Source organism: Apteryx mantelli, chromosome 16, assembly GCF_036417845.1.
Source record: "Apteryx mantelli isolate bAptMan1 chromosome 16, bAptMan1.hap1, whole genome shotgun sequence".
Taxonomy (NCBI): Eukaryota; Metazoa; Chordata; class Aves; order Apterygiformes; family Apterygidae; genus Apteryx; species Apteryx mantelli.
The window spans coordinates 16,281,563-16,303,576 of record NC_089993.1 but is presented as its reverse complement, the minus strand read 5'-3'; the positions used below and the strand labels follow the sequence as shown (position 1 = coordinate 16,303,576).

The following is a 22,014-nucleotide window of genomic DNA, read 5'->3' as shown; positions in this document are numbered from 1 at the left end:
AGTCGTAAGAAGTGATAAGGAGGAGGGAAAAGGCCATTTCGTGAGCAGGGAAAGGAGCGCCGTGCTGGCCTTGCCCCCGCGGCAGCTCTGGGACGTCGCGGCCTCGGCTTGTGGCACGGCCGGGGCTGCGAGTGCCGAGTACGGACCCCACCTCCGCAGGCTCCATCCCCACGTTTCACCTTCATTAACGTAGACTCCAAACGTAGGTTTTATAAGCAGGGAGATTACTTAGTATGTGCTAATCACATGAAGCAGCTCCTTGCGACAAGCCCCGGAGAATCGCGTGCTGCCGACGGCACTGCACAGCTCCCGTTGAGCTGCGCATGGGGCTCCGCGGGCCTGGCCTCTGCCCAAAACAGCTCTGAACAGGGCAACTTCTCACAGCGATTCAGCAGAAATGTGCGCATTTGGAAAGACTCCCTTTTCCCCTCACTTGTGGTCCTGCACTGCTCGTGAAGGACCTTCACACAGTCTGTGCTTATTTTGTCTCTGTGTCCTTTGTTATATCTTTGTTTATAGGGAAGAGTTAACCCCAGAGGACAAGTTCTCCGAACTTTCCTGCTTCTGCGACTGCACCTCTTCCTGCTTCTTCCTGTTTAAGGAGGAACATCAGTGCCGGCTTATGTCAAAATAGCCAGTAATACTGCACACTTGTATTGCATTCCACATCAGAGGGGTTAAGGCACTTTATAAATATGAGTGATTTAAGCTTCCTCATCCCTGGAATGAACTCTCTCTCATCTCCTTAACAGGTAGCAAAGCAAGAGGCACAGAGGAGTGGGGAACATGCACCATGTCACACAGCAAGTCAGAAAGAACACTTAAGAGAATTCTTTGCAAGTATTGCAGCTGTAAAAAGAGTCTTGATTCCTTTGAAAACGCATGAATGCACCCAAGATTGTTATCTTAGATACTTTGCAGAAGGTCTGGGAGAGAAACCACTCCTGTTTAGGACATGAAGTCATATGCATTCATTGGTATGATCAGGACCCACTTTATTTGCAGCATATTTAAAAAGCAGGAAAAATAATAGCTTAAAAAAAAAAAGAAAAAAAAGAATCCCTAAAAGAACAAGACTGCTGCCTGGAGATATTTTTTTTCTCCAAGAAAGAAAAATACATGCCCTCCATTCACCTCCAGGCGAGTTCAGAGCAGGGTCTCCACCCATTACCATGCCTCTTCTCTCTGCTGCAGTCCCATCTGAAGTGCTCTTTCCACGTAAAAGCACTTAGAGCAGTCTCTGGCTGCTCTCACAGTCAAGCATCTGCTCACCCAAACGGCATCCCAGACCTGCATTATACCTCCCAGCTTCACAGCAACAGACATAAACAGCGGGAAAGAAAGGGGAAGGTATTTCTAGGGCATTTACATTTGCCTTTAATAATCAGTGACCCTTTTGGATGCACAGGCGTCGTCCACACATTTGCCCTGGGAAGAAGGCGATTCGGACTCTATGCTGACATCTTCTGGGAGGACAACACTGCTGGGAAAATGAGGCTTTCCTCCTCTCTTGGACTCTGTTAACACCCTATGTGTCTTAAACTAAGCTAGAGCACAGTACAGAGGAAAAAATACTTGTGGTAGGTGGATGGAAGGTGACATCTACAAGGTATAAGAAGCCACTCACCTCTGCTAACCTTCCCCTCTGTTTTCAGCATCACAGCACAGAAGCTAAAAAACACTCCCTTGCACCCACTTCCCAGCTTCCAACAACCTCAAGATTACCATCCTTTGGGGCCCACAGAGAATCCTGCTCCCCCTGGTGATTTTTATTTAGTTTTCAGCTGGTTCCTCAAGGCTGTGACTGACTGCTGCTTCTGCCGGCTGCTGGCACCATCTGCAGGCCCTACACATGAAGGAAGATGAAGTACCCAATCAAGTTTCTCACATCAACAGAAGTGCCTTATCTGACAGCCCTAGTGAAAAGTAAACACCTTGGTTTGGGTCTCCTTGCCAGTCAGAATGGGAAAGAGACAGATGGCCTGGCACTGCAGAAAACTGAGTTTTGCAAAGGCACTTCTTCTGCCTTAAAAAAAAGTCCAAGGGCATTTGGGATGTTCTGATCATCATTCAATTCCACTGCGGAAGCAATATATCATCAATCAATTCCATTCAGGGGAAGCAGTATATTGTCACATAGCTAATTCAGATTAAACCTTGTGCTTTGTATGTCCATTAGACTAGGATTATCAACACCTCTGAAAATGTTATGTCCTCCTTTTAAGAGGTTATTTTTGGCTAAGAGGGAGATGGAGAGTAACTCATTTTGGAATGTTGCCAATATCATCTGTTGCAAAGAAAGGCTTAATGCTCGGCTGTAAGGGGAAAGCGATCACATGGGTATGCCTAAGTGGACTGTTTGCATTGCACTTCCAGCTCTTAGATTCAGATTGCAACAGAGCAAGTGCTGAAGAATTTAGTAGTGCCTCTTGAGCCAGTCACATATCTCATGTACTCACCTTTGACTTGCTTCTGTAGGACCTGTCTTTTGGCATGATCAGCATTGCTCTGCTGAAGAGTGCTTGCAGGAGTATTGTCTATTAGCACCACCTGTAATGGATTCCCCTCTTTATCAAAGAGAGAGAGAGCTTCATTATAAACTGTGAGAGCAGAACAGTTTAAAAAAATATCTTGCAATGCATGAGTCACTAATAGCTACAGAAAATAAACTGTATGGTTGTAAATCAAGTTAACAATATTGATTTTTTTTAAAACAAACTTGTAAGAAAAATTAATTAGCAAGTAAGCATCCCTTACCAGAATGGGGAAAGATTCTAGCTTCAGTTTAATAGGATTTGGGTACCTACTTCCTCTAAACTCATCCTGGCATTCTGTCTGCATAGAGGCAAAACAACTGAAGCCGATAGTCGGTGCAGCCTGTCATGTCATGGCTCCTTACTGAGGCTGATTTTGTATGTCAGACTGTCTGAATGACTAGACCAAGATCAGCAGCTTGTGTTACATGTGAACCCAACTGAACACTAATTCTTACCCCTAGATTACAGGGACATATTTGAGGCAGTGTTCTACAAGGAATAGCTTTTGATGTGTAAGAAAGCATATTTAGACCATACCACAAAAATGGTTCAGGATTGGTTTACTAATAGTTCTGATTAGCCTTTACTGTGGTAATTTATCACATGACAGTCCAACTTTTGCATCATAGCTGATGCAGGGTCTCACCAGCAGCTCTTCTTCAGCTCCTACCTGAATGGTGGCTGACAGGTAACTTGACCTTTGTGGCAGTGGGTGAACTACCAGCAGCCTTTGACAGCTGGAAGAGTCTAGCTGGGTGCAGGTGGTTCTCACAAGCATTATCCATACTGGGGCTTGAGGGAGTCCCATGCTTAGCTTTTGAGATCTGAAAGACACCATCAAGTTGAGTTAACCTCAGTGGCAAAGACTCTTACCTCTGATTGTTGCCACATCATACCAAAAAGATTCCCTTCGCACCTGTGTTTGGGTCAGCCTGTTTAGGCAGGAAGTCAATGACTTTATAGAAGAACAAGAGTATTTAACTTATTTCCTCCTGCAGCTGGTACCATGTTTTTCTTACTCTGTTTTGAAAACCACCCTACCTCTATTGGGCCTTGCCTTCTGCTCAGCCCATTCCCATTAGAAAGAAGTACAAAGGATCTACCCTGTAGAAGTCTGGTTCAAGAGAGGGAGATCTTTTTTTTCTGGTGTTCCTCTCAGCAGACATCTCCCAGTCTCTCAGGTTCTTCAGCACTCTCCTGGTTGGTGACCACAGCTGGCCCCCAGCTGGGAACTCTGACACTAAACTCCTGATACTTGCATTGTCTTTCACCTGAGACGCTGGGGTGGAATTGGCCTCCAGATACTTCAGTTCGAGCACATCCTCCTCAGAGGAGTGGGCTTAGGAAAGTTCGATTCCCAGGTCTCTGTGTTGGGCTCTGGAATGCTGACTGGCTGCGATGAGGGAAATGCTTTTGGTGTTGGCAGCAATGTCCTTCAAGGTCTCCAGGCTCAGTAGAACAAGAGCAACATCCACAGCTAATTTTTTCCCATACAAGTCTAGATAGATGGGGGAACACAGCCCAGGAGTCATCTTTCCTACAGCAACACCCATTGGTTTCAGTTAAAATCAAAGCAATGGCAATCTAAGAAAACCCAATATTTGCTTGTTATTTAAAGCTTTGAGACTTCTTCTCTTCAAAGTATTCACAAACATTTGGAAGACATTATGCTTCACCTGAAATACTATTATAACTGCTTCTACGAATGGGGAAACCAAGGCAAAACTTCCTGTCTGTACATCTGTATGAAGCCACGGCTACAATATGAGTCAGCCTGTAAGCAAGAGGCTGATGAGCCCCTGCTTCTCCTCCCTGTTCTGGGTCGCCAAGTGAAATCAGTCTCTTTAAATCTTCATCAAATCAAGGCCCAGTGGATCAGTTAGCAATGTAAAAGTAGCTGGTCATTTTTGACAGGTCCCCTCACACCAGAGCACGTGTTGCAAGGTGCATCTGTTTGTTTACAACTCCCATCACTCCAGTATCAGCCTGTCAGTTTTTGTGTCCCTGTGAACTAGGAAGGTGCTCTTGTCTCCCTTGAGTACACTGGAGACTGGGTGGTTTATGCAGAGGGAAAATCCAGGCTGGAGGTAGCAGCTCGGCCCTAGCCTGCTAGGTGAATCCCATGCCTTAAACACAAGGCCAGTGCTCCTGGAATAGATTTTATTGCCTTCCAAGATTTACCTTCCCTACGTACAATACATTTATCTGCTATGCATGTTCTGCCATCTCAAGAGGAAAGTGTTATCCATGACCAATGTGCCTTAAATTCAGTTGCCGCCACACTGACCTGCTGAACTCTGTTTTTGGATGAACAAGAGAAAGTTGGGCTGAGATGAGTATCCAGACTTCCCTCTCTCCTACAGGGTGAAGCTTTTGGTGATCTGTAACTGTCACTATGGAAAGAATATGCAAAGGCATTAATATGGGTGAAAGCACAGGCCTTTTATCAACAGAGATGAAAGCCTGATGGTCTTACTGCAATCCCAGAAACCACACACCTAGATGATAGTTTTCAAGTTGTGAGGAAAGCCAGAAGCCAGGTAAACCCAGTAATACAAGATGCAGCAAGAAAAGACTCCAGGACTCAGGAGGGAGAGAGATTTTGTCCCCTGACCCTGACAAAAGGGATAAGTTGTTTCCCAACTGCCTCTGACCTAGGCTCTGGAAAGCAAGGCAGATAAAGCTTTACTGTTATAGTTAAGGGAGAGCAAGAGTATGTGTAAGGGAGATATCTGTATTGCTTCGGTTTCTGCCTCTTCCTCCCATCCCAGATCCCACAAGTACTCACCACAGGTCTCTGACTCTTTGGACCACCTGTCAAGTTGGTCTTGCAGTAATCACCATTAACCAGAGTACCCCAGTACCACCTCTGCAATTAATTGCCAGGTTACCATGCCATAGAGAATAGGTCTGATAATAAGCAAGATTCCCATTACCTGTCTGACTCCAGGATGATGGAGGGAATATCAAACTTCCCTCTACAGGGAAGATCCTTCATGTTCCCAGGTAGACCCTTTCTGACCTCATCTTTATTTAGATCCAGAGGCTGAGTTAGATCCAGAAAAGGGCTGTCTTGGGGCTGCAGGAAGAGGGAAGAATTGTGGAATCCTTAACAGATTTTTCAGATTGCAAAATTTCCTCCCCGAAGTCCAAGCTCCCAGCCTGTGGTCACAAAGACACTTGATGCCACAGGCTCTTTTCAGTAGTTCCAGCTGCCTGCTAACAGCTCCACCCTACCCCCTACCCCCCCGTGAAAGAGCACCCAAAGTAGTTTAATCTCTCATATAACATGACTAGCAGTAAGTTTATTATTCCAAGTGAAACCCAACTCTTTGCCCCATTCAAGATAGTCATAATAAACAAGAGATACTGCTACTTGGATTTCCTGCTCAAGACTGTGGCATTTTTCTGGCAGCCCCTTACAGTCTCAAAACACATGCAGGTTTTTAAAGGCATCTTTTCCCTTCCTGCTGGCAAGGCCCAAGCACCTCAGTGCCCAATGCTGTGGACAGAGGCCTCCAAATAGGATGCTATTTGGCCTGCTTCAGCAATCACTTGGAAAGTTGCACATTTGGCCACATAACCTTTGGGTTGCCGTTTGCCACCAAGCCACATTCACCTCTTTCGAATCCAAAGCAACAAGTGAGAGGATGAACAGGCTGGCTTATGCACGGTCCTGCAGGGTCCTTCTCTGTCTCTAAAAGCCTTAAGACTTCTCTGAATTGAAAGGAAGGTGTGAAGAGCAGAGCTCCATGGAGTCAATATGTTCATAAAGGAAAGCCCTGTGCAGCTCCTGATGGGCACTAAGACCCAATCAGGCCTTGGGTCTATGAATCTATGGCCTTGTGGATTCTTTAATGCGAGGGCCTGCTATGCCTCACCCTGAGCATGCTGGACATCACTGAATGTAGCAGAAGCAGGCGGTTCAGCGTCCCCTCCTCCAGCTCAGAGGAGTGCAGGCGGTGCAACTTTGCCAGCATCTCTGGGACAGGGATGTCCTGGGCTGGAGTGGAGATGGGGAGGAAAAGTTAAGGATCACTTCTAAAGAAATTGTGCATTCATGACACGTAAAACAAGGTTTTCTGGCTGGGTTGTTCCCCAGCTTGGCACCAGAAAACAAAGCTCAGAGATAATGACAGAGTGGGAGCAAATGTGCCATTTTACCTTTTATCAGCGTCTGCTGCTGCTGAATAATTTCTTCACAGAGCAACGTGTGCTGCTGCAGTCGCTGGATCACAAAATCTTTCTGGCACAATAGATTCTCCTTGTACAGTGTATTTGCCTGCAGCTCTGTGTTGCCAACCTCAAGCTCATGGGCTCTACAGAGGAGTCTCAGCACCTCCCGCAGATCCTCACTGGTGATTTGTCTGGGTAAAGTCTTCTCCATCTGGGAAGCTTTTTTCTTGGCATGTGCTAGGTGCTGCTCAAGCTCTAACTGAAGAGAGAGTTGGGGATTTCACAAGGCAGCTCAGCCTCTTGGCGTAACAAAGGCATCTGAGCAAACCTCTGCTGCATCCTTCAGCTGAGATTAAACTAACATTTCCTACAAGAAGTATTTTGCTTACTCTGGTAGCAGCCACCATGTTTCAGTCAAACCAAATATACACAAAGACATCATCCTTGCATAGAGGAGCTCACAACTGTTAAGTGTTAGCTACCAAAAAGTAATTACTCAAAGTAATTACCAAAATATTGAACAACCAGTGAGTGATAAACCCTCAGAACATCCCCAAGGGGGAGATATGGGAAGAATTATCTCATTTTATGGGTGGGCAAACCCAAGCAGAGGGCTTGTGATTTGCCATAGTCCTAACAAATCAGATATAGAGGCAGGGTGTAAACCTGAGTGTTCCCATTCTGTTTCCTCCACCAGTCCAAGACATGTAGGAGCCCAGCTGCAACATAGGTGCCACGCTGCTCTCGTGGTGCTAGCCCTAAGCCACAAGAACCTCGCGTGAGTTACACTGCTGGCTTCCTGCCCCAAACACCCATGCAGCAGAGGTCAGATCTCCAGGGCACCTTCACCTCCTCACCTTCAGGGCAGCTGTTCTGCGCTGTTCTGCCAGCAGCAGGTTGATCTCTTCTCTTGCCACCATGACTTCGTGAGGTTCAGGTGAATCTGTGCCCTCCACTTCTCTGTCTTCCTCCTGTGTGTTTTCATCTTTCTTCTCCTTTGCCAGCTCGTCAGACTTGCGCACATGCTGCGTCTTCTTTCGTTCCCAGCTGCCAGCAAGAAAAGAAATGAAATTCTGGGGCAGAGTGACATAACTCAAACAATAATGACGTAGACATAGCCCTTCATTGCATCTGTCCAACTTTCTTCCTGTATGGCAGCAGCAGAACTAATTATTAGTCCAGACCGCTCTGCAGCTGAGCAAGCCATATAGCAGACTGCAATTAGCTTCCTCACATCTGGGGAGACTTAAAGCAGGCCTCCTGTATGGTCTTTACATTGAAAGGAGAATAGCGCTTTTCCTTCCCTCATCACAATTGCATCTGTGGAATACCGCCAATGCAGTGGAGGCTGTTTTAGCTACAGCTGACCCAGCTCCTAAGGGAATATAAAATTGGCATTAGGTGTACAGCTAGCAATAACAAGAGGGAACTGACACCTACTCATAGTTTGTCCAGAAAAAAGGGATGCTGCTGCCGTCTCCGACACGGAATTATGCCCAAATACAGTGCTGCATGGAAAACACTTCAAACACAGGGAAATTGCCTCTTGCAAAGGTAGTGCCTTAGTTTAAGGCTGATTTGTGTGGACCTAAACCACCTTTAATCCTTGGGTACCTTATTTCCTATGGGCTAAATACCTCTGAAAGCTAGGTATGGGGAAAAATGGTAGACTCCAGACATATAAACCTGGATCTAAGTGACTTGGACTATCTGAGGCACTTCTGATTTTAGAGACTGCTGCTTTTGGTTGCTCTTGGATGGCTTTTCTAGTCTGTTAGAAATTTATCAATTCTAAACAACATCAGATAAAGAATTACATAGTTTTAGGTGAGTCTTTTCTTCAGGAAGAGTCCTGACATAAACAACCACCAAATCCTTGTCATCCCCCCAGCATGGGAATGCATATATGGAGGAAGCTGTTGCAGGACATGGGCTCTCCCTTGCGCTGTGAGGGCCAGAGCTTCAGTGAGTTGAGGAGTGACCCTCTGCATGCCACCAGGCTCCACATTTGCTCTCTCCTTGTTGGTAAACCTCTCAAGCCCATGCTCGATCTTACCACTAAAATGTATAATAATCCTAATGAAATCTTTTTATCATTTTTTGAGGGGAACCGTGGAACATAAGCATTTCTTGTAGTGAGTTTGGAGCTACTCACTCTGCGATTGTTAGCAGGTGCCTGCAGGTGTCAACCTGCAGCTCAATGTTGGTGTTTTCCAGCTCCATCAAGCTGTGGCACAACTCCATTTGCTCCCTGAAAGCCTCAGTCAGCTGCGCCCGCAGCTTGTTCATTTCTTGCCGACCGTGTGCCTCAGAGTCTTGGTACATCTCTGCTGCAGAAGAAGACATTTCTGATCTGATGTTAGGCTAGATCAACCTCTGCCAAGTCCCCGTGAACCTTTTCTGGGAGCCAGCTACCCAGTTCACATGATACAAGGCATTCCTTCACAGGAATCCTCTTCATTCTGCAGTCTCTTGAAGTTAATCATATGCTTAAGAGATCTGTTGTATCTTTATGATTATATTATAGACTATAATAAATAGATTTCATCAGTGATGCTTGGGTGAATATTAAGAGGAGGATGCACTGCAGGGACATCTCTTCCCCTCCTTTCCACCTGCCCCCTCCCTCCCCTGTCCCCCCCCCCCCAAAAAAAAAGTATCAATTTCCTGCACTTGTCCTCTATAAATTGTCTGAAAATTACTTTGGGTTTTGGTGGCAGAGGCCTATTATACTTCTCAGGGCTTGTCTATCAGAGAACTTGACTATTTTTATTTCATTCCTTGTAAGCCTCACTGACTAAAGGAACAATCCTCAGGGCAGAATAAAGAATGTTTTAAGTTTTTTTTTTTTGGTTGTTTCTTTTTAAAAAAAGTGCAATGATCCATACAATGGAACTCTGTGTCCTGACACTGCAGAGCCTGTGATGATGCAGGCTACAGACTCGGTCACCTCTCTATAGGAGCCAGAACTTCCCAGAGCAAATGTCACTGCTTGATGTTAAAGCTCTTTCAGGGGCAGGTACATTAAATTTATCACATTTAAGCATCGGGAAGACTTGACTATTGTCCAGAGTCCCATAGCATGTCAGAGACGGGCTCACACAGAAGAACAGCTTCAGCTCTCCTACTTTCCTCCTCTGCCCCCAGACCATACTCTCCGCTCTGCTCCTCTCTACATGTTGCGTGAGCCAGCATCCTCCCTTAGATGTCTGCGCTCCAAGCAGTGCGACAATGCATCCTCACAGCTGTGCGGCTCCTCTCCCACCCCCGTCCCTCCAGATTTCCCCAGGGCAGTTCTTGCCCCTAGCTTTACCTTGCACTTCCCTGGGGTGAGAGCTGACTACACTTTTCTCCTTTTCCTGATTTTTGATCCTTGCCTTCAGACGCTCTGTCTCCCTGTGGAGGTCTGCGATGATGCTGGTGTACTGGTCAATGTGGCGGGAGATGTTCTGCAGGTTACATTTTACCTGGCGAGACAGAAGATCTGATTATTTGTCCCACGGTCCACTACTGGTACAGTGGGGGCAAACCAAACTCCCCTTCCAGTTGGCAGGGCCCTGAATGCTGTGAAGGGGAGCAGAGGGGAATTTGCCCTTGTGCTTGCAGAGACTGTAGATTAGTGGTTTTCAGCCCCTGAACAGATTCTGGAAGAGCCACAAAGGCTAACAGAGAAAAGCCAGGTCCTTGCTTCCACAGGGAAAATACTGAGGGATCCACAAGTCATAAAGATCAAGAACCTTGTTGTAGACCATTGTTCACTCTTCTTCACCCCCCAGGACTCCACTTTTTATTCCTTCTCCCTGCAGGCACTCAGGTCCTCTTCCAAGCCCAGCCTCCCCATTGTGTCATCCCTGTCCTCCAACTGTCCTTCCTGCTGTCCTCCATCCATCATTCCTCATGTTCTGCATCTTGTTCCGTACCTGGCACATCATCCTCTGCCTTTCCATTATTCTGCCCCTTCACTTTGCCCCTCATGTTTCTCTTCTCACGTGCTACTCATTTGCCTCCACCTTTTGACCGTTCCCTTCATCTGCTTTTCTTCTCTATCACTCTTTCATCACTCACACTGAGCCTCTACGTCACGCGGCACTGCCCCCATCCTAAGTTTATGCTTCCTTCATTTATCAGATCTTCTAGTTCTCCCTTTGTCCTCTTTTAATCTATAAAACACCCCTCATGAGTTGCTTGCTCCTTTACCTGTGTCTTGATGTTTTTTGCTCGGTAAGCATAGATCAAGGTTGTTCGAGATTCTTCAAAGCAGGTACTGGCTGGGCTGATATGTGCAATCATAACAGTCCTGCTGTTCCCCCCTAACGAGTCCTAGACAAATGCAACATTGCCATGTTTTAGTATGGAAGCGACAGTGGCTTACTGCTCCGCATTAAACGCAGTGGCTGGATACTCGGCAAGAAGTTCACTGAGATTCTAGTGGAGAATTCCGATTAGGAGAGAAGTAAGTGCAGGTAAAAGACTATTCATTAGGACCTCTGTCCACCAACATCAAAATCAATAAGTAGTTAACTTTTTATTAAAGAAGAATTTTTTGCAAGAAAAAAATCTCAATTTCCACAAAAACATTTACAGCTTCTCAGTTCTACCCACAACAGAAGTCGGCACTTTTTCTTCCCTCCCTTCTCCTGCCTCATCCTTTAGAAAAGGCATCTGTCAGGCAGACACAGTGGTAGGTTCAGCTCCAAGGCTTAAGGTAAGGCTAATGTATGAAGTCGTAAAGGATCCATAAAATAACCAGTATAATAAAGAGCACATCTGTGGTCTGTCTTGTTTCCTGTGAGAAAGAAGACTCATAATAGCACACAGTCACTGCCAGTCACTCTTCCTCCTGCCCCAATAATGTCCACATTTATTGGCCAGTTTCAGCCAAATCTGACAGAAGAGATGAAACATTCTAAGTCGTAAGTTTCTACAAGCTTTAAAAGTCACTAGTTGCTCGTGAAATTAAAGACATATGACACAAATCTATAAGATTTCCTTTACCCTATAGGAGGTCTGTCCTTAGTGTCACAGGTCACAAGACAATATATTTATTATAGAGATGGTACTGTCCAAGTCAAGCACCGATTTCATTGCAAAGCCCATGCAAGACCCTGGAGTAATGTTCCTAGCTGGATAAAGACAATGCACCAGATAAATACAAATGACAAAGGTCAGCTCTCAAGCACTGTCTGATTTGGGTAGTAATATCAGCAATGAACATGCAAATCTCCTTATTGACCTGCAGTGTACAGTACCTTCAACAAGCGTGTGAGTTTGCTGTCTCGAAAATTGACAAACTGGGCCCGACTCCCCCCCTTCTCGCTCAAAGCATTGATGCAGTTGCCCAGAGCCAGCAGTGAGCGGTTGATGTGGGCTCCTTCCTTCATTCTCTTGCCACGATTCTGGGTCTGTTTGGGCGGGTAGGAGAGAGGAACAGACAGACAAAGCATGAGCTTCAGAATGGTGGGCCCATGCTTAGGGAACGCATGCAGCATCACCAGTGTCAGGATTTGAATGTCAAAGCAGTGCCTCCAGCAAGTCAATCTAAAAATGCAGGACTAAACCCCAGTCTGAGACATGCACACATGCTGGTGGAGTACATTTCTTGAAAAAGATGGCCCATCTCTGATCTAATTTCTTAAAGGAGAGTTCTTAAAGGAAAGCTATTTAATCTCCTCTAAAAGTGATTTTCAAAATTAAGGTTCATAGCTACATCACAGCAAAAATCCTAGTCTCAATAGAAATACTGGGTATATAAGATCTCTCCCACTCAAATCACCTCTCCAAGTTCCAAGGTTTTCTCCTTCCCATAGGAAAGAGCTGCCTTATTCTCCACCTCACCGACATCCCTGCTATTCCACAGGTACCACCTGCCTTTTCTCACTGAAGACATAGCCAATACACGTCTAGCAGAACTCAAAGCAGTTGTCCTCTGCTTCTATTTAGCTGTGAAATTCACTCCTTTTTCAGACCTGAAGAAAGGCTGCACACCCAAAAGCTAGTTTACTTTTTTCCAATGATATTAGTTGGTCTAATAAAAGATATTACCCCTGACATCAAACTTTGCCATGCCTATACTCTTAGGTTGTCAGAGCTACAACACTACTGCTTTAAAGTAACAAAGACACAGCCTTGGTTTCTCCTGAAATGAGGACATGCTTTCATAGATAGACCCTGCACGGCAGGCCAGGGAATCCAGCCTTGTCTCACAAGAAGCTGTGGAGCTTGGGCCACACCTGTGCCGCTCTCTCTGCTCCTGCCAAGTCGACCATGAAGAGCCTTCCAGTTCGCACTTCCTCGCCGACCTCCTTCCTTTGGCTTTTCTGTGTCACTGTCACCTGCAGCACTGCATGTGAACGGGAGGACGTCTTGTTGGCAGCAGTAGGTTCCTGTGTGCGTTGCTTATTTCCTTTCGTTAACAGCTGCATGATCTAAATGATGCAGAAAAACATGCAGACATGTGCAGCTCTGCTGTACGGTCTTTCCGCTGCAGAGACAGCCCAAGTCAGTGAACAGCAGACCAAATCCCTCACCCGGGACACATGTAAGCTCTGGTCCCGCTCATGCTACCAGGAGTTTTGCTATTGATTTTCCCAATTTCCCCCCTTGGCTTATGACTAAGCATAATGGAAATGCAGGTTTGTTAAGCTGGAGCTTTTCCCAGGAGGCATGTTTATCTCGTGTCCAAAGCAACACGCCAGGTATGGTATAATAGAACATAGTAATGAGATGATCCCACCCCAACCAGCAAATAGTTTTCTAAAACACATTCATCAAAAAGAGTGTAGAAGCACACATCAGTGTAGCTCAAAAGAGGTTTCATTGTTTCTTCTCCTTCTCCAAATGGCTTGTTGACAGAAGATGTGTACGCAAATCAAAGCACTCTTGTCCTTGCAGGAAACCAGCATGCACTCTGGGGAAGTAAAGCTAGCAGGAGGTTAGCTGTGGGGTTCAAACAGGTTTCTACCAGTCACATGGCTACCTGTTCAGTCCTTTCTGAATGATTCATTGCATTAATCCAGTCCCACCACAGTTCTGCTATACAAGGTGCTTTCTACCGAGGAAGGCATAGGCAACAGGAAAGCATCAAGAAATTTTCACGTATCATTACGTGTGAGCACAAAACCCCTCCGTTTCTCCTCATCATGGACAACACCCCCAGGTACCTCCTGAGCATTGGTAGTAGAGACTTCCGTAATTCCTGCAATCTGGATGCTACCTCTGGAGTCCTCTCTCAGGTCTAAGAACCCAGATGATGGGTTCAGGAGGTCACGGATCACTTCATTATAGATCTGAGGGTAAGAAACAAGAGAGGTCAGTGTGAGAGTAGTATTGGGCTCTTAGATCAGCCAAGGGAGTTGAGTTGATCCTGCATTTCTTTGAGGTGGAAAGGAGGAAGGGAAGATTCAAACTGCACAACTCATTTCCAGGCAATGCTGTTTAACATGGCTCTGCGACTTTCAGTCATGGGCTGGGGTGGCTGTATGGTGTGACAGCCTAGCCTAGCCCTTGTCCCAGCATCTTGGCACCAGGCTCCAGCACACAGCATAGAGATGACTGAAGACTCATAGGAAACCTATGGGCTGAACAAAACTCCTGCAGCCCAGACCTGGCCCATGGATGTACACTCGATAATCTGTTGTACGGGAAGAGTACCAAGGGGAATGCTGCGTGATGGACAGCCTTGGACACCCTGCTTCCGAGGACACCCGCTCCCAGAGGCTTGCTAAACTCTCAGAGTCTGGATCCAAGGCATCCAGCCGCTTCACCTCCACATAGGACATGGAGACTGTGTAATCCATGTTCTCTGTGGTAGCTTCAAGGGTCCTGAAGAGGTCATCAAGAGTGCGAATGTAAATCCCTGGTTCACCGTCTGTCCCTAACATGGTGTAGGTTTTTCCTGCTCCTGTTAAAGATACAAAGAAGAGCAGCAAAGAACAACTTCCATATGAGCAAGTTTCCAATATGGATGAAGCCCATTTTCCTACCAATTTCTGTCCTTCCTCCCTTAACTTTGTCCAGTTACTCCTGCCTCTCCCTGCCTCAGTGACACTGCCACAGAAAGACATGGCAAGTGCCATCTGAAAAGAGTAGGAAAAGGACTTGCAGATGGACAGGTAGGTAGACAGTTTAACTGCCTAATCTTCAGAGCTAGGATAGAAATGTATTTTAATGTAGTCTGTAGCAGGCTCTTTCTGCAGCTGCATCTATTCCCCTGAGATCAAACCGTCTCTAGCTTTGAACACAGATGCCCTCATCTGCTCCTTCTTTTTAATGGAAAGATAAATCTCCTCTGAATTCCACCCTAATTAAGTGAGTTTTCAAAGTTAGGACAGCTTTGCTCTTGCCTTAGCATTTGAAGAAGATCCACACTTCCCTGTGAGAATGATATTTTAATGCTTTGGTCTTGTCCTCAAGGTAAGCAATTAACTGGCATTATAATTCACTTATAATTTGTACAGATATATTTTATCCATCTGGAGCAGTACAACTACAGGGACTACCTTACCTGTTGGACCATAGGCGAAAATGGTTGCATTGTAGCCAGAAATGACTCCTTTTATCAGGCTTTTGGTTGTGGACACATATACTTCTTCCTAATTCAGTCAAAAGAGCATAAACTTTTGGTCAGGCATAACAGCTGTCCAAATAATCTATACCTAATTGCATTCACTGTGGTTTTCTCACTATATTTTACACATTTCCTGGGCTCTGGAACTATTTGTGAACCATTTGAACCATTCCTATTCATCAAAGTGAGTAGAAAAGCAAAGATATTTATTGAATTTTCTAAAGGCAGGCAAGATACTGGAGCATGCTAAAATAAATGTCCTCAAACATGATTATTTTCTTTGACTCTGACCAGGGAATGCTTTTGTTTTTGATTTGTGTCTGCCGAAGAAGGGGGTACATTCTCTTCCTGACCTTATCCTTTCTATTGAGTAGTGCCATTGGGCCTCCAAAAATATGTCTCAGGTAGCATACAAAGGTGCTGCATTGAAATCTCATGTGAAACAGAACAGATACCTGAATTGCTTATGAAAAGCAAGCACATTATGGGGATCACAAAATACAGGCGCTGATGAAATCTTCATACTGCACTTCAAATCTATCTGCAAAATACGAATCAGTAAGGGCTCTAAAATGCACTTCATTAGCCCATAAAACAAGTGAAAGAAAGAGCATGAACGAAAGAGCCAAACAACGCGACAATGACCTCATTCACCAGAGACCTCAGGAGACCAGGTCCTTGATCTCTGCTCAGATGCGTTGCCTCTGGGTAATCCCAAAGAGGGAAAGCGAGAGGGCAGACTAAGCACTGCAGGTCTCCCTCCTTCTCTAACAAAGGAAAGAAAAACACTTATAGTCCTCCTTCCTTCAGCATCTTTTATGTGGACATGTGGTTCCTGGGGGACACAGTTCTATTCGCCCACCAAAACTTTCATCAAAGCAGGGAAAACAATTCTAATATTCAGGCTTTTGGTGAAGGAGAGAAGGATGTTACCTGGGTTGCTGTGTGGTCAAAAACCATATCGAATACAAATGATTTTTCTCGGGATCTGTTAGCTCGCAAGATGTCATCTGGATCTTCACTTGGGTCCATCAGCACAACCATCTGTTACAAAACAAAGTCAGAAGAATTTTTGTGTCTTTTGTAGGTCTATAAAATAAAGGAAGCAGAAGTGACAGATGGGCCTGGGGTTTGGTTAATGGCCTATCAGGATTTTGTGTAGCACTATCGCTAGCATCTCTTGGCCAAAGGAATGTTGCACTACAGGTTTGTGTGGCAAACTGTGTAAACTTTGGTTTATAACTGACCTCACAGTGCCTGTCATCAGAAAGCTAATAGTTGCTGCAAAACGCTTTAGAGGTCTGCTGTGCAGTGAAAGAGTCGCTGCATTGGGTAACTGCAGTGGTTACAATGACATTACACCCAATTAAACCCCATGAAAGTAGGGGGGACAGAACCTCTTAAGTTTTATTTTCAGCCATGACACAGGCAGAGGAACTATGAAGGAGAATAATTAAGTTCCTGGGAGCAAAAATGCCCAACATCATCTTCCAAAGCCTTTCCTGCAGGAAGACTGATAGAGATACCTGTATCACTCAAGGGCAGTAATTTCATCCCATTTGTGTCTTTTACCTGCTGTAACTCTTTTCCCACCCTTATTTTTTTCCTGGTTATAGAATGGGTTCTGTTTCTTTTCAGTCCCTTAGGATCTATTTTGATACATAATTATCATACCACATAATTACAGTGGAGAAGGGTATTCTTTCTCCTCTGCTGGAACAGCCCACAGGGAGGCGTTCAAGCCTCAAGGGAAGGGACAGACAACCATGTACCTTATACTCCAGAGCAGCTTTCACTCTCTCTCAGATAGATACATCATTAGATGAGCAATTAAAGCATAGATCAACCACCACTTGACCTACAGAATGACTGCATTGGTGTGCCTGGCTCAGGAGAGACAAGTATCTAGGACAAGTGCCCATAGCTATTCTGGAAGTGTCAAGACTTATTTTTCTCTTTTTCTTTTGCGTTTCCTGCAAAATTCTAAGTTTCCAATGAGTATCTCTAGTTTTGACCAGCAAGTTTTCACTTGCCAGAACACCATTTTTTCCTTCTTTTGCTCTCACTGATCCAGCTCAGACCTTAAGAACTGACACATCCTGAGGACAAACTCTAAAGCACCATTTGCATGTACAAGACAAGCTCACACAAAAGCATGTGCCCATGGTAATGTGACATTCCAGCCAACAGCAGAGTGTGGAGAATGAGGTCAGTGTGTTTTATTTAGAAATTTGGTCTGCAGCACTTTGGGGCCCCTCTGATGCTTTGCAATGTCCAAATTTTGCTTGCAGTGTATACATGCATCCTAGTGAATGCTTCTATTCCAGCTGCTCTGAAGTTTGTTTTTGTATTAGACAGTAGCAGCAATCTGGGGCTAACACCTTGTCTAACTAGCAGGTATTCTAAAAGCATAAGTCTTTTGCTATTGTGCAGAAGTGTTAAAACATAACAAGACAATAACACAGTCAATTTTGATTTAGGACCAATAAGCAGATAGAAGTGGCTCTAAGTAAGTTAAGCTGCGAGTAAAAATAGCAAAGAACATGATGTAACCAAAAATGCTCCAAGAAACCTAAGGACTTCAATTGCCCAGTCAATTAACATTTGCTTTCATAATTACAATTATTTACATTATTAAGAGAAAGTCATTCTCACAGATAAAGGTTACTCAGACTAACGTAATGCACATTTCCTTCCCAGATTTCCATTAGAGGAAAATAGATTCCAGGGCAGATGATATGAGTCTGAATAAGCTGCATAAAAATAAAGCTGACGTCCTTGTGAGGTTAATGACTGCTAAAAAAATAAAAATAAAAATAGATGTTTCACCAGTGAGGCACTAAACAAAAATTACATGAGATAATCATAAAGAGGAAGAGAGCGATCTGCGCCCTGTGCTTCTGAAAGCTATTATCACTAGAGTATTGCATACAGGAGACAAAAGAGATATCACAAAGTTAGCATGCATTCAGGAAGGTTTCAGAGAAAAATCAACTGAAGCAAGATAGAAAAGAATTGGATTTACATTGGAAAAAAAGGCAAATACAAAGGCCACAGAAGTATGTAAATACACACAATGATGTAGAAAAGGTAGGCCAGGACATTCTGTAATCCCTGCCTCCCTAAACAAGAGGTGAGGGATGCAAAACTGGTGAAAGGAAGCGCTTTTTGCGAGAAAAGCTGCATCTCTGCTGCATTGCAGCAAGGCTGAGCGTTTTGCAGGATTCAGAAGCAAGTGCTTGTTCAGAGAGCCTGAGCCAGGACATGCGCCTCACCTGCTCGCCCGCCCGGCGGGCTGCGACGGCGGCTCCCTCTTCCGCCTCGGCTCCGCTGATGGGACGAATACGAAGGGCAACCTGCGCACACGGCCGAGCGGTTTGTACGTACTCGGGCCGCTCGGACTTACCTGCGAGCACCAGGGTCGTCTGCTGCTTCTCACTACATCAGTTCCAATGATCAATCTTAAAACCTTGAGTTTAAGATTTGGAGACTTTAAGGAAGTTTATAAAGTTTAAACTGTTAATTCTCCCATGATTTGCGCTTTTATCTTGACAGGTTCTTCCTCCCTCTTCCCCCATTTCTGTCTCTCACGCAGCAAGACTCAAACTGATTGACAGAGAAATCGGCAGGATGAAGTCAGCCGTGCCGTTGCCGCTGTCAGCGGGAGCGCCCGGAGAGCGGGCGCCGCGGCACCGGCAGCTGTAGAGCTCAGCACACTTACAAAGTGTTCCCAAAACACTGATTAAAGTTATCTGTGGCAAAGAAGGGGAACTGCGTTTCAGTAAGTACCCATTTCATTTAATCCCAGGCAGCAATCATCATGAACCTGTTGAACAAGATCAGAGCGAGCTGGCTGTGATCTGTGCCGATCCCCAGGGGTGCACAGAAGTCTGTTTATGTGGAATTCATTGCACGACTGGAGCTATTATAAGGCAGCAATTAACTACAAGTGCCTTGTAATACAGTTCAAAGCAGGTTAATTTTATACAGGAACAGGTTACCTCATCTTGAAACACAGGCAATTTGACACAGAGATTACTTTGTGAAACACGCAAGCAGCATTCGACAGTATTAATAATGCACAGGCTGAAATATATGGGCTCTTGGTAAATTTATAGGAGAAATAATAGCGAAACAGTGGGGCATAATGAAGCAATTGTGGGGCTAATCCTGAGGCACCCCGGAGTTCCGCTTTACTCCCCGACTCCCTTAGCAGCCGCGGGTGAGTCACGCTGTCCCAGAGCCTCAAAGCTGTGTGCCTGGCGTGGGACCCTGGGGCCTAGCTCCACAAAAGACCACCATTTCTGATTTTGCAGAAATAGCAGATATAAATCACATCTAGAGGCTGTCCTTGGGAGTCTCAGTGAGTAACAGAGACTTGAAAAATTCTACTTTCACCTTTCTGTGTCTCTTCTCCCCTTCATAAAGGGCAGCAGCATCTCCTTAACAGCTCCTGAAAGGATAGTTAATCCTGATAAAACAATAAATAATGTACTTAAATGATGTCTTATCAGGAGGGTGCCCAAGTATTGAAAGAGTCTTGTTATAAGGCTACAAGCAACTAGTTTCTATAGGAGCCAAATTTATTTCTTCAGTACTAAGTCTAGTCAACTGTCAGTTTAACGAGGGTCTCCTCAAGCAGCTCCAGCTCTAGAACACTCCAGTACATGGGTTTTTTTGTGTACCTCCAGCAAAGTAACATCCCTTCACTATCATAATACAGGATGGGCTCCCTAGCTTTAGATCTTTAATTCAGAAAAATGAAACAATCATCTTAGCTTCATCATCTGCCTGAATACATTTGAATGACACTGTTATGAGCACTTAATTCCCGTGGGCCAAACTCTACTGTCACTTAGAAGCTTTGGAAGATATTACATTACCTTGCACACCACAATTCCTACTCCGGTAGGGCAGGGGATAGCACAAGCCTCACCTGGACGGCCTTAACTGCCAGAATAGTTCAGTTAATCACTATCTTCAGTAATCCTAGCCACGGAGGGGAAAAACAAAAAGCAAACCCAAGCAAGCAGCATGTGGAGAAAGGTCATACCAAGCATCAAAGAATTTATTCTTTTTTTTGCATTGAAAGGAATGCAAGGTATTCTAGGTATTATTGACTTTATTTTAGAAGAGAGATTTCACTTTGAGCAGAGGTTTCCGTCTCTGCCACCATCCTGTTTCAGCACAGTGAAAGACAGAAGAACATAATACTTCAGTTTAAAAGAAAGCCACAGGGTTGAAAACTGAAACTTAGAAAGGACTTTCAAAACATCCCTCTTACCCTGATGAGCACAGAGAAATGCCAAAGTCCTGTGATGCTGGCGAGGACTCAGAGAGGACCATAATCCCAGCTGCCCTTGGCTGCTTATAATATTCCAGTGCTCAAACACGGAACAAAGACAGGCACAAGATAAACCCCTGTTCTAGGAGGACTAACAACCACCACCTGCCTGGGCATCCAGCTTCATCTCCCCTCTTATGCATCTTTCTTTGCAGGGTGCTTTTACTCAGCTTTTGCTTTACATCACACCCAGCTTTGCACTGAGAGCGCAAGCGTGGGGCTTTTTCTATAGCTGGGCCACAAAGTCCAGGAGCACTAGGACAGCTGCCCAGCAGATCAGGAGGGTGACAGGGCTGGGTATGACCCAGCTTCCCCCTCACCATCCCTTGTGTTTCCCCCGACGCAAGCGGACTCACCGTGAGCTGCTGCTCCTGCATGGCTGAGCTGGGAGATGATGCCAGCAGGGCTCCTGACCTTCTCCCTAGGCCAGGGCTGGGTGACTTGTCCAGGGATGTGCACATTGCAATGGAGTCCTTCAGGAGGCTGCAGTGGCAGGAGACAGAATGGTTGAGAGGCAGCGCCAGCAGAGACTACCCCAAGGGAAGGAGGAGAGATACAACACATGCGCTTCCCCAGTGGGAGATGACGGCAGGAGGAAGGCAGCACTGAAGGACTGGGCTCCAGGGCAGATAAGGGGCTGCAGTAGCTCCCTGCTGCACCAGGCTGCAGGGAGCAGTGTGTGACCATTGCACCTTGCACTGGACACCTGGAGTAAAAGAGGGTCTAGCTGCATCTTCCCTTAAATCACCAAGAGGATACCAGGGGCTGGGAGCAGCTCTGGGATGTTAGATGAGGGCACAAGCAAACTGACCCACCTGCAAGCATCCAGGTGGCCCAAATTAGTGTTTCTATGTGCAATCTAGCTGCATAGACCCTCAGTGAGCAGGCCACGTCCTTCATTTTCTGCCTCTAGGACTCCAGACTTCTCCTCTACTCTGGGAGCAAACAGCACAACCAGATACAGGGGCCCATGCTTGGCTGAGCTGAGCAGCACACAGGAAGCATCCCAGCCCTCCAGGCTCGTACAAGAACTAACAGCAGCTATTGAGACAGTCAGGAAACAGTTTGCTACCTCCCCAAACTAAGTGCAAATTTCTGTGGCATTGCCACTTCATTGAAGTGGCATTTCATAACTTACTTTCAGGGAGGCAATCCTTCAGTACTTTTATCGTCAGTCCATTCATTCTAATGCCTTATTTAAAAAACACAACACATTTACCTTTTGTCTTCATAATTTATTGACAATAAAAGAGTCAAAACTCATCATAAAAGTTACAGTAAAGCTTTAACAAAAAAGTACTAGAACTTAAGAGGTTAAAACTTAGTGCAGAAAGTGAATAAAACTTGCTCTATGAAGTCTGCATTAAAGGAGTGCAGGTTGGTTAAAAGAT

General features: G+C 45.3%; 1 protein-coding gene across 1 annotated transcript; it reads right to left on the bottom strand.

Moving 5' to 3' along the window:
• Nucleotides 1-773: 773 nt before the first annotated feature.
• Nucleotides 774-21,000, bottom strand: LOC106499952 (kinesin-like protein KIF19). Its single transcript, XM_067306553.1, has 19 exons — nt 20,980-21,000; nt 18,555-18,635; nt 16,213-16,323; nt 15,217-15,304; nt 14,477-14,613; nt 13,874-13,999; nt 12,944-13,138; nt 11,963-12,115; nt 10,911-11,033; nt 10,027-10,180; nt 8,869-9,043; nt 7,571-7,760; nt 6,702-6,972; nt 6,419-6,540; nt 5,474-5,616; nt 4,825-4,930; nt 3,208-3,361; nt 2,460-2,567; nt 774-1,846 (listed from the first exon to the last, which is right to left on the bottom strand). Exons 1-19 carry the CDS (start codon nt 20,998-21,000, stop codon nt 1,770-1,772), a joined length of 2,535 nt encoding a protein of 844 aa, XP_067162654.1. The 3' UTR covers nt 774-1,769.
• Between the last annotated feature and the right edge of the window lie 1,014 nt (nt 21,001-22,014).